The sequence below is a fragment of the Octodon degus genome, unplaced genomic scaffold, assembly GCF_000260255.1.
Source record: "Octodon degus isolate 3935 unplaced genomic scaffold, OctDeg1.0 scaffold00035, whole genome shotgun sequence".
In the NCBI taxonomy this organism is placed as follows: domain Eukaryota; kingdom Metazoa; phylum Chordata; class Mammalia; order Rodentia; family Octodontidae; genus Octodon; species Octodon degus.
In genome coordinates, this window is record NW_004524611.1 from 5234130 (window position 1) to 5246512 (window position 12383).

The window sequence follows — 12383 nt, forward strand, 5'->3', positions numbered from 1 at the left end:
AAAAAAAAAAAACCCTCTAAACAGGAAAGATGAGCGGCTTACTGGGAGCGTGTCGAGGACACTGGGACTCGCGCTTGGAGAGCTCTGACCCGCGCAGGAGGAGGTTGGGACTTTCACGCTCTCCTTCCCACTCACGCATATATACGGAGAAGGCGCATTCTTAGTTGTTAACAGTATATGCAACATAGCCCAACTATAATAGGATCTATACTAGATAATCCTAGAGAAAACGGTAGAGCTACTAGATGACCTAACTAACCACAGCTGTGACCAAGGGCAGGAGCTCCAGCCGCGGCCTCCTGCTGTCCCCAAAGCTGGGCACACAGAGCCCGCGGCCCCGGGCGGGCCTGCTGCTCGGAGCTCCCTTGATAATTTCAAGGGCTGTCGAGACGTTCTGCCTACCTATTAGCTTTCCTTTATTTTTTTAATTAAGTTTTTGAGAAAAAGTATTTTTGAAAAGTTTGTCTTGCAATGTATTTATAAATAGTAAATAAAGTTTTTACCGTTAAAAGGAGAGGACATGTCTGTTCTCTGTTACTGGCCTGCTTCTGGGTGTTGTGGCTCCAAAGGAATAACTCTGAGATGGTAGCCATCCTGGCGGGGGGAGAGAACTGCACAGACGTGTGTTCCTGTCTGGCTGACACAAGAACCCTGGCAAGACCCTTCTGGTGGCCTTCAGTGGCATCCATGTAGCTAGGGTCACTCTGGCTCTTTTAACCCCCCCACCATTTGAGGTTTGGATTTTCTCAGTACTGAGAAACTAAGCCCACACAGTCTTCACAGTGAGCTACAACTTCAGCCACATTTTAATATTTTTATTTTGAAACATGATCTCACTAAATCGCTAAATTGCCCAGGCTGGGTTTAAACATGTGACCCTCCTGCCTCAGCCTCGCAGGTGCAGGACTGGCAGGCCTTTGCCAGTGCATCAGGCCATCTCAGGAGAACCTTCGGCCGGTGTTGGTCGTCGGTAGTCACGACGTGGGCAACTTCTAGGTTCTGGGCAATGTGCTCTGTATCATCTTTGAGGGGACACCCACGACCCCTGGATCCTGCCACTATCCACCTGCCACGGAGGTGCACAGAAGCAGGCAGCGGGGACCTGGAGGCCTGGGTGGGTTCTGAGGTCTGGGCCCTCTCCCAGAAGCCTGTCACCGAGCCACTTCAGATCCAGCCTTGAGCCCACAGCTTTGCACAGGCAGAGGTGAGCCTGCTCCAGCATCAGGCGCTGGTTCTGTGGGTGCTCAGGTCTGAGGGCGTGGGCTGCCGTGGGGACAAGTAGGGAACTGGCAAGCAGACCTCTCAGACCTGGCCAAGTTGTGGGCAGAGGGGGGAGGAGTGCAGGAGGTTTGGGGTCATGGAGTGACCAGGCAGGGCCTGGAGAGCAAGCTATACAGCTAGGAGTCCAAGTGTCACTGCAGAGGTGTGACCCATACAATGACGCAATGACATTTGTTTTTGAGATAGTTTCCTTATATAGTCCAGGTTGACCTAGAACTCACAGTGATCTTCCTGACTCAGCCTCCCGAGTGCTGGGGTTACAGGTGTGCAGCTCACAGCAACACCATTCATAAACCTGGGGGTTCGCGTTCCCAGATGCTGCTAATTTATGTGCCCTCCTCGCTCTCAGCTGACCTCTGACCTCTGCCACTTTCCACACTTGGGGTTGACTGGTAGATGATGATGATAATGATAGATAGAGAGAGAGATAGATGATAGGTGACTGGTAGAAATAGATTGATATATAAAGATGATTAATAGATTAAAGGGATGGATGGATGGATGGTTGGATGAATGGATGGATGGATGGATGGATGGATGGATGGATGGATAGATGGATGGATGGATGGATGGATGGATGGATGGATGGATGGATGGATAGATGGATGGATGGATGGATGGATGGATGGATGGTCTAACCCATGAATTCTACTTCTCTGGAGAACCCTAACGTAACACTTGGATCACGTCTTCCCTGCATACCTCCTGCCATTTCCAGCATGTGCTATGTGATCCCCCAGCACCGCTCTGAGGCTGCGCTGGTTGCTCTGTGCCTTGCTGACAGCTTCGGCTGTGGGGTTTGGGATTGCAGCCAAGTGAGGTTGTGCCTCGCTGCAGCTTTGACTTGCTCTGCACAAATGATGCTGTGCATCTTTTCATGTGCTCTGAGCCATTTATTCATCTCCTTTGGAGAAAAGTCGATTCAGGGCCTTTGCCCATTTCTAATTGACTCACTTTTTTTTTTTTTTTTTTTGAGTTATAGGAGTTTCTTGTATATTGTAGATACAAGTATCAAATTGGATACATGACCATGTACAATCAACCTATGTATAACTCTCATAGCATCTTCCTACCCATACATTTTTTTAATCTTGTGGAAGTTCTGTCTCTGCATACATCAATACTTACATAAAATGGGATCCCCCTAATGGCTGGATAGGTGGAACCCTGTTTTCTATTGTTATATTCTTTTCTCCACATAAAAATATTGTAGCTAAAATCAATTTTTATAGAAGAAAGGGAGGGAGGGAGAAAGGCAAGGATGGAGGGGAAAGAGGGAAGAAAATCATGTTTGACACCTGTGCCCTAACACAACCAAAGCCAGAACTCAGGGGCCTTGCGGTCTTCCTTTCTGACCCAAGAGGTACAAGATCATCGGCAGTCCACAAGATGCCAGTGGGTCTGAGCACTGTAGCTTGATGTTCCTTGTCAGACGTGACCTGCTAGTGTTTTGTTAAGGATTCTTCATTTGAGCTCTTGAGAAATACTGATCTGTAGTTTTCACCTTTGTGATGTCTATATATGGCTTGATATTAGGGTATTGTTGACCTAAAATGCGTGAGGAAGTGTATTATATGGCAATTATTTCAAGAAAAGGAACACAAAGAATTGCTATCATTTCTCTCTTAAATATTGATGAATATTAATTCACCAGTAAAACCACCTGGGTCTGGAGCCTTATTTTTGGAAGGCTTTTACTCAATTTAATTTTTAATGGATATTATCTCTAGTTAAATATTTATTTCTCCTGCTGTGAAATGTAGTAGTTTCAAGAAATGAGTCCACTGTGTCTAAATTATCAAGTTTGTGGGCGTAAGGTTTGCAGAGTATTCCTCTGTTACCCTTTAATGTCCATAGCACCCGCAGTGATGGCCTCTCTTTTATTTCTAAAATAAATTGAACTTTTTCTTTTTCTTGGTTAGTATAATTATGAGTCCGTTAGCTCATTAAACTTTTCAAAGGACTAGATGTAGTTTCTTTTAATTTTTCCATTTTTTCTTGATTTCCACTTCCATGATGTTAGCTTTTTTATTTCATTTTGTGTGTGTGTTTTTTTTATGAGCAGAATATATTTATTGAGAGAAAGAAAGCTCCTGTCCAAGAGAGGGACAGGAGGGGGTCCCGAGCGGGTAGCTCCCCTTTGTGTGTGCTTTAAGCTCAGTCTCCAGCCTCCTAAAGTGGAATTTTAAATGATTACTTCTAGAAAATTCTTGCACTCTATCACCTGTACTCAGTTCTCCACGTGTTACCCTGCCTGTACACTGCACCCCACCAATCCTGATCAACTGTGCTTTAATCTTAATTTAGCTAAAAATATGTTTTAATTTCTCTTAAGCTTCCTTTTTCACATCATGTGTTATTGAAAACTGTTGTTTAATCTTCAAATAATTTGTGATTTTCTAGCTATCTTTATATTGTACTCTACTTTGATTTATAATTTAATTTGTGGAAGAACGGATGCTACGTAATTTTTATTCTTTTGAACTTATCAAGGTGCACTTTTTGGCCCAGAATATGGTCTCTCCAGGTGAATTTCCCAAATGAGCTCCAAAAGAATGTGTGTTCTGCTATTTTTGGGGCTATCTATCTATCTACGTGTCTCTCTATCTAAAGTGTATTCCATTGGTCAGTGGTACTATTGAATTCAAGGCTGTCATTCCTAGATTTCTACCCACGGAATCTGTCTACTTCTGGAAAGAAGGGTTGAGATCTCCGACAGTGATAGCAGATTCATCCATTTCTTCTTGAACTTCTGCCTAGTTTTGTCTTAGTATTTGAGACTGTGCCCTGAGACTGGTCATCTTAAGTAGGAGCTGTTATGTCCTGCTAGATAATCGACCCCGGTCTCATTATGTAATGTCCCTATCACTGATAATCTTCCTTATTCTGACATTTGATTTATCTGAAAGTAATATAGCTAATCTTGCTTTGTAAGTGTCAGCATGGCTTCCTTCTCTCCATTGCTGTGTGTGTGTGTGTGTGTGTGTGTGTGTGTGCTGTAGTTTGTGCCCAGTGCGCCATGTACCTGAAGCTCTACCACTCAGTCTGCCCCCCTTTTTTTCCTTGTGGCACCAGGAATCAAACTCAGGACCTTACACTTGCCAAGCAAGCACTTATTCCACTGAACTACCTCCCAGGCCTCCTGCTTCCCTCTTTTTCTGGTAATATATCTGAATTGTCACCTTTAAAATAAGGCTTCTTAGACAATGTGTAGTTCAGCGTTTTGCAGGCACTCTGTCTCCTCGCTGATACATTTAGACTATTCCCTTTTAAAGCGATTCCCTGGGGCTGGCAAGATGGCTCAGCTGTCTAACGCGCCTGCTTACGCAAGCTTAGGCAAGCACAGGGGACTGTGGTTGGATCCCTGGCACTACATGACACGCCAGCCCCACCCGCAGGGTGGGCTGAGCCAGCAAAAAATAAATAAATAAAATAAAGTGATTCCCAATCCACCATGTTTATGAATGTCATTAATTGATTGCGTTTTCTCTGTTTCCTTCCCTGTTTTTCTGCCTTCTCTGGTTTCCATCGAGCGTGTCGTATGTTTTCACTTTCTGTCCTCTCTGGCGTGTCACTATACTCATTTTGTTGGTTAATGATAGCTAATTTTGCATGTCAAACTGGCCACACCACAATGTCCAAACATGTAGTAAGACATTATCGTGGATGTTCTTGAGCGAGGTTAACGTTTAAATCAAAGGACTTCGCCTAAGACTGGTCGCCCCTGTAATTTGTGTGAGCGCTGTGCAATCTGCTGAAGGCTGAGCCGAGCAAAGCACTGGCCTGCCCTGAGCAAGAGGGACTGCAGCAGACGCACTTGTGTGTACATGCAGCACCTTCTCCCACCTGGGCCCCCTCCCGCCAGCCTACCCTGCAGATTTCGGGCTTCCCGGCCCCCAGAGCAGGCAGAGCCGACTCTGCAAGTGCGTGTCGGTGTACACCAGTCACAGCGGTGAGTTTCTCCAGAAAACTCTTGACAAATGCACATTCCAATTCTGGGAGTGGTTGTGGAGCATCTGAACAGGGAGGTTGGGTTTTCTGAATTAGTTCTCAGGTGTCTAGACTTGGCCATCCAGCTGGATTTGGTCGTAAACCACCACTAACTCTATTTCCAGTAATAAAGAGAATGCTAATAGTTCGTGATGTCAGAGGTTCTCAAGATATCGTCATTGGAAACTCTTAATCCAACACAAGAAGAAGTCAGGATCTAGGTGACCATATCTATGATGTCTTCAGGTGTTTTTGTCAAACAAATGAGCACAGGAACAATGACTGGGAAGGGACAGGGACTTGAGAGCTGCACATGGGAAGATGCTCATGGAGCTGGAGACGCCGAGCCCGCAAGTTATTCTGAGACCTCCCTCCTCGGCTCCCCTGAGAGGGCATCACGGGAGATGCTGCCACCACAGCCGCCGCCACCCCCATCTTCTAGACCTACAACTAGACACGCGCCCCAACAGCCCCAAGTGTGAGCCCAGCATGACCCAGGAGGTGGCATGCCACACTCCCTCAAGTCTCCTCGGGTTTTCGAATTTACACAGACAGAAAACAGGGGCAGAAATGAGTCCTAAGAGTAAGAGACAATGACAGAAGAAGTAAGAGTTGGGTCAGGCTGGATTTACGGACAGGAGCTCACTAGGTAGAGGTTGCGCTTTCCACTGGCGGGGTGGGCCTGAAGGAGGGCCACAGGAAGTGACCCAAAGTGCAGAGGCCTGCCTTGGTGGGCCCCAAGCAGAGGCGTTCAAAGGCTTCAGGAGCCGGGAGCATTAGAACAGATTTCTCCCCACCACAGGGGAACCTGAGAGGCACAGAGAAATCTGGGGAGAGAGACCCCAGCATCTTGGAGGTCCCCTGAGTTTGCTCTTCTCTTCAGGTCAATCTATCCTCACTTGGGGACTGCAGCCACTGGACCTAAACACAATGGCAGCCGTGGGGCCCCAGGGTGGCAAATAACCACACTGGTGGGTGTCATGATTAGAGCAGATGTGACATCAAAACAGTATGGTGTCCTAGGAGAGACTCAAATAGGAGCCACATGACACATCAGGCTGCTCTTCTAGAAGGTGACGGATAGGCTCTGAAACCAGACCAGGTGCAAAGCTTGAGGCCTGTTCCTTTGCTACACCACCTCCCAGAGCAGGTTCACATCTCAATAATAATCCTTTCTTTGCATTTTTCTCTGAAAGGAGAATTTTGAGACTGTGACTGACAGACACTGAGACAATCAGTGAGGAGCTGCGTGGTCTCCTCCTCCAGCCCATGTGGAGGCGGCCCATCCCAGCCACTGTTAACTGAAAATCAAAGACAAGCCGGGCATGGCGTCACATGCCCGTGTGATCCCAGTGTTCCAGGAGGCTGAGACAGGAGGATCACAGGTTCAAGCTCAGTCCCTGGGCAGCTTAGGGACTTTGTGAGGCCCCATCTCAAAAGATGAAGGAGGGAGATTTGATGCAAAGGCCCTGAGTGCAACCCTAATACCACACATGAAAAAGAAAGAAAGAAAAAGTAGATAAACGAGCCCTGAGCGTGTCTCTTAGGCAGTCTCACCTTCCCTAGCTAATTCCCCAATGTCTAGCTAGGACCAGACACAAGCATGCGCAGTCTGCCTCAGTGACATGGGAGTCAGGGGCAGGATCCAGACCCCAGCCTGTGCCCTGAGTGGGTGAAGGCAGTCGCCTCTGTCGGCTGCACTTTATGAGCTCAGGGACCAGCCCTGGGGTCCTGGCACTGAGGGTGGCAACCTGGGCGGGGACAATGCTACATGGGACGCAAAGGTGACAGTAGCAACCCTGGCCTCCCAGGAGGTAGCCTGGGGTGAGGGGAAGCCAGAGCATCCAGGACTCAGGAAATGGCTGGGACATAGGTGGGGCCAGGCGCTGTCTCAGAGGGAAGTGGCCCTTGGAAGTGGTCAGTGGGTGGGTGGGTGCCGGGGCATTGTGGGGAGAACCAGATGGTTCACAGTTTCGGGGGCAGAGGAGATGGGGGCTTGGGCCCAGAGATATGAGGGCAGCTGAGCCGCTGTGGTGGTGCTTGGGGCAAGGGCGGAAGTAGAGGGGAATGAGCAAAGGGACCAAAGTTAGCACTTGCTGCGGGACCTTCCCAGGAAGAGCCCAGGGCCTGTCCTTGCCTGTCTGTTGCTGAAGGGAAGGGAGGCCCAAGGGCCCTGGGGACAAAGGGGCCTGGCTCACCCAGACCCCGCTGGTGAGGGGCATCCTCTCTGCAGATAGAAACCAGCACCACCACCCGGCACGAAACACCAACTGTCCGAGCGGGTGAGGCGGACAGGCGAGGGGACTGTACAAACACACGTGAGACGCTTCCGTCAGCAGCCACTGTGCAGGTTTTATTTCAGCTTTGTTTCCGCTCTGCACAAACAGATGCCCGGGGCAATCTCCACTTCTCCCTCCAGCCCCGGTCACATCCACAACTCCTCACTGCTCCCCTTTCTGCCACCCTCCACCAGGCACGTGCCTGTGGGAGCTACAGAGCAAAGCTTTCTCACATGTAGATTCATTGTCCCTTAGATAGGACAGAAGTGCTGCACAGCCTTTGCTGGCGCTCTTCCTGGGTGGCATCAACCATGCTCTGGAGAAACAGAAGCGTTTGGGAGAGCAGAAACACAGGTGCTTACACGTGAGGCGCTGAGAAGTTTTGTGATACATAAATTACTATAGCACAAGTTACTGTGTAGAAAAAAATAAACTTAGAGTGAATAAATATAAACCAGATTATATATAAGTCACGTGTGTAGTATAAAAACTAGCTCCTGTATATATACATATGCACATATATAAAAATGTGTGTGCTCTGGAGTATAAATATACTAGGTCCTTAAATAGCTCACGTGAAAGAACATATAGTACATGTATTTTCAGCTCTGTAGGTTAAAATACTGCTGGCAGTTGGGGTCCCCTCTGGCCTCCAGAGACCCCGGGATCCGCTTCCCACTCCAAGGATAGACACACCAGCACAGCCCCGCCTCGCCGTCCAGGGACGTCTCACACTGTGAAGAAAGGACCGAGGAGGTCAAAGGCGGCAGAGAAGGAGCCCAGAGAAGCTGCTGGCGCAGTGAGGACCCGGAGCTGGCAGCCCAGTCCCTACCAGCTTGTCCTGAGGCAGGGCTGGCAGCTAAGTGGCACATGCCCAAATGCAATGGCAGGGCATACGACAGTTACCTGCTCCATGGCCCCAGTGCCCGGGAGCCCAGTCCTGGGACAGCGCATCCTGAATGTGAACCCCTGTTCCCATCTGTTGTAAAGTGGTGTCTAGACCTCAGTCTCCCCTGATGGAAATCCTCCGAACCTGTGCTTCTCTGAGTCCCAGAAAGTCCTGGGCTAGTGAAATCTCATTTCCTCTTTGGCAAGGCATGCAATGCTACTGTATTTTACTATAGTAAGAGAAGTTCCAAGAGATCCTTGCTCCCCTCAACTGGATCAGTGGGGTGGGGGTGGAGCCCCAAGTGTTGAGACCTGAGGACGCCCTGTCTTCTGCTTGCTTGCCCCCAGGGCTGCAGACCAGCACTGAGTCCCATTCCTTGCCATGGGATCTGAAGCTGCCCATCGGGCCATCGTGGACTCCCCTCTCCTGGGCCCCATGGAGGTGATCTTGTTTCATGAGACCCATTGTGGTGTGTCTTTAGAACTGAATGTTCTTTGCCATGAAGGACAGGGGCTTTGCGGGATGTGGGGACCCGTGACCAGCCCACAGGAACACCATTCACAAGCTCACCTACCTGTTTGCTATGATAGAATCCATTCTTGTTGCAGTTTGGCAGATAAAATTTGTAGATTTCTTCCCCCGCCCTCTGCTGAGCATTGGCTAATCTCTCCAGTACTTTGTAGAGTTCTCGCTGGCATGGCTGCTAAAAGAAACATGTGACATTAGGACCAACAGAAGAGACGGTGACCTGTGACCATCAGCCTAGAGGATGACTCAGGCAGAAGGGTTTCTAAGGGCAGGAGCTCCTGGCCATGGAATCTAGGACGAAGCCTCGAGTGTCAAATGTGATTTGTCCCATGCATGAGGGGGTCACTGTCTTGAGCCATCAGGATAAAGGATGAGAACCTCATTGTCTCCCTCTGCACACTACCTAGGCAACTACGCAAAGGCATTCCCAGGCAAGTACCCAGTCAACAAAACCCACGAAACTCTTCCAGTCCCTTCCTGGCACCTGCTGAATAGCTGTGCCACCTGCCACCTGCTGCTGCAGGTGGACACGGCTCCAGGAAAGGGGGCTTCAGTCACCCAGATGTCTAGATCTGGAACATCTCTGTCCTCTGCCATCTACAAGATAATTCCACCCACTCCAAGTCCAGGGAGGAGCGAGAGACCCTCAGCCGGATAACCTGAGTAAGGATTAAGTCTCCTACATTTGTCCTCAGTTCCAGGTGGACTTCTGAAGCTCCTAACGAGTGCTCCTTCCACTTTTCTGGGGTATGCATATTTGTATGAGGAGCTCCTTCTTACTTTGCTATCCCCACCAAACGAAATCACACTCCTCCAACTCTGGTTCTCTGTTGCCCTCCAGTGGTGAAACGAAAACCAGCTGCTAATGCAGGTGGCAGTGATTGCAGGGGAGCTGGCGAGGAGGAAAGAACATCTACACTGAAAGTGGTTTGAGCAGTAAATTTTATGCTGTGCATTTTACCCTAATTTTTTTTTCCCAAAGATACAGTGGAGAGAACTGAGATCCTTGTGCTCAGCTTCCAACTCAGCTCTTTAGAGAAGATCTCCAACACCCTCCTTTCAGGGGTGAGGCCCACCCCAAGCATGCACCCACCCTGCTCACCTTCCATTTCTTGATGTCTGCGACATCATGGGTCTGCATGCTGTTGTAGGTGCTGATGGCATTCCAGAGGATGGGCAGGTCCTCCCTGGAGGGGGCCATCAGGTGGAAATTCTCCAGCAGCTGCGCTTCAGTCATCTCGCCACTCTCGGGGTGCTGGGGGGCCCGGGGTACCTTGGCCTCTGAAAAGGGAGAACCCCAGCCCGTGAGCTTACAGCAGTACCGACCCCAAGTTGTCCCCTCACCTCGGCATTAGGCTGGGACTCAAGGTTGATCGGGCTGACCCTGATGTGGCAATTGTTTCCGGGAACAACTAAGTGCAGCAGCTTAAGTGCTCTGCAGAAACGCTGTCTCAGGAGGCAGCCGGGAGGGCCTGTGCTTTCGCCTCCGAGGCATGAGGGAGGGGACCTTGCGCACATCTGCCGAGGTTAAGGCAGGGGTTGATTCCAGAGCCAATTCGTGAGGAGCCTCAGAGCCTCAGCATTCCCATCCGGAACAAGGGGACTTCAGTAGTACTCCAGGATCAGGCAAGGGGTCATCCAAACTGGGATCTAGAGTGCCCCTCTCCTGAGGCAGACATCTAGCCTCTCCTTTTCTGGGGGAATCTGCCAGCCCACATGCCCAGTGACTTCCTAACAGCCCCCAAAGATGGGGAGGTGACAGCCACCTTGCAGGTGGACTCCAGGGGTGAGAAGCAAAGCCACACCCTCACCCCAGGGAAATCCTGCCCTTTGTAAACCATTAAGACAGCCTCTTTCATTTACTCTACTGGAGGGAGAACCTGCAGTAAAAGCTGGTCCCAGGAAGGGTCACACGCTCTCCCTGGGAAGGGTCACGTGTTCCCAGGCTGATCCCTATCAGGTAAGGAACCACGAGACCCCTCCAAGCCTCACACAGGACATGCCACCAGCCCTGATGGGGCGATAGGGCACTGGAGGGGAGGAAGAGGCCTTTCCTCAGCTTCCTACTACAAACAAATCACAGCCTAAATTCAGGAAGCAGCCTGATTGTCCCATTCTCAGGGGACAACATACACATCAAACATTGTTTGTCTATAGCAATGAATGGAAGTGAAGTTTTCAGCCTAAATTTTCACATTATGTTCTACAAACACCAGGGAGGCACACGGCGTATTCACAGGATATATATCACAAAGGACATTCCAAACACCTCCTGCAGGGCCAGCAGGAGGGAGTTCCCAACCTAAACTTTCCCGAATGAACTTTCCAGCCTCTGGGGCTGCTGCGGGCCTGTGCTGGGAGGAGAGGACTTGGATGCTGCCTGTGGCTGGCAGCCCCACCCGCCAGCTCTGCTGCCTCCCCCTTCTCCATCCGGGCCTCTAGAGATCTTAGGGAGCCAGGGTGTCCGAAGTCAGTCTCTCCCCTCTCCAGGGTCACCTCCCACCAGGACCAAGCAATGATGGGCCTCCAGAGAGACTTAAGTTCTTTTCCACCCACATCTCTAGCTGCAAGCATTGGGCCCAGGGGTGGGGACTGTCCTACCTTCACCTTCAGCGCTGGACACAGCCCCCGAGGTGGACACAGCTGACTCTGGCACACAGGTTCCCTGGCCGCGGGTGAGAGCCTGCAGGGGCCGGGGCTCCCCAGGCAGTGCACGGCAGCTGAGTCCCTGGGCACAGCGTGCAGTGGCCACGCCGCAGGAGGCACCAAATGCCAGGGCACACACAGGGCAGCAGCCACAGCCTGCAGGCCGGGAGACCTCCTGGCAGGAGGCAGGCACGGGTGGGCAGAGCGCCAGGCGCTCAGCAGAGCAGGGCGCGCAGTGCCATGGTTGGGGCGCGCTGACCACCATGGCAACCTGGACGGTCAGCAGGAGCAGGAGCGGCCGAGGGCCAGTGACTGGGACCTCAGGCATCACAAGGCCTGTGGTGGGCAGTAGACAGCCTCACTGGATGGTGGTCAGTGCTGGGCACGGTGGTCAGTGCTGGGCGCGGTGGCAAAGGTGCAGAGTGGATGGTCGAGGATGGGCAGCTGAGTCAGTGTCTGATGCTGGGCCGGTTGGTGGCAGAGGCTGCAAATGATGCCTGTGGGGTGCAGCCAGCTCCTTATGAAGCAGGCGACCCCAGGACCCAGAGGTTAATGATTGTCAGCGCTACCGTGCTCCCAGCCCAGTGTTCAAAATAAGTTTGTTTTGCTCGTGCGCTCTGCGCAAACCGTGGGTGGAAGGAGGGTACATGGTTCAGGTTCCAGCTCTGTTTGTCCTGCTATTATGGGTTCAGGCGGGAGCTAAAGTCCAGTTCTGAGGTCAGGCTCACCGCCAGATGGGGGTAGCACTTGTTTTTGTTCTGGGGAACAGG

General features: G+C 50.7%; 1 protein-coding gene across 2 annotated transcripts; it reads right to left on the reverse strand.

The window, feature by feature from the left end:
• Positions 1 to 7603: 7603 nt before the first annotated feature.
• Positions 7604 to 12122, reverse strand: Igfbp1 (insulin like growth factor binding protein 1). Of its 2 annotated transcripts, none has more exons than XM_023714410.1 (4): positions 11569 to 12122; positions 10070 to 10248; positions 9014 to 9139; positions 7604 to 8284 (listed from the first exon to the last, which is right to left on the reverse strand). In XM_023714410.1, exons 1-4 carry the CDS (start codon positions 11939 to 11941, stop codon positions 8153 to 8155), a joined length of 810 nt encoding a protein of 269 aa, XP_023570178.1. In that variant the 5' UTR covers positions 11942 to 12122; the 3' UTR covers positions 7604 to 8152. The 2 variants fall into 2 exon arrangements, with proteins under 2 accessions (XP_023570178.1, XP_004630409.1); XM_004630352.2 differs by having other exon boundaries at positions 9014 to 9142; positions 11569 to 12121.
• Between the last annotated feature and the right edge of the window lie 261 nt (positions 12123 to 12383).

What these genes read in the sequence shown, in the direction of transcription:
- Igfbp1 (XM_004630352.2), bottom strand. Translation starts at nt 11,941, where the DNA reads ATGCCTGAGGTCCCAGTCACTGGCCCTCGGCCGCTCCTGCTCCTGCTG. An exon ending in CAGACATCAAGAAATGGAAG is followed by an intron (nt 9,143 to 10,069) that starts GTGAGCAGGGTG and finishes TGTTTCTTTTAG; the next exon opens with CAGCCATGCCAGCGAGAACT. An exon ending in GATTCTATCATAGCAAACAG is followed by an intron (nt 8,285 to 9,013) that starts GTAGGTGAGCTT and finishes CTTTCTTCACAG; the next exon opens with TGTGAGACGTCCCTGGACGG.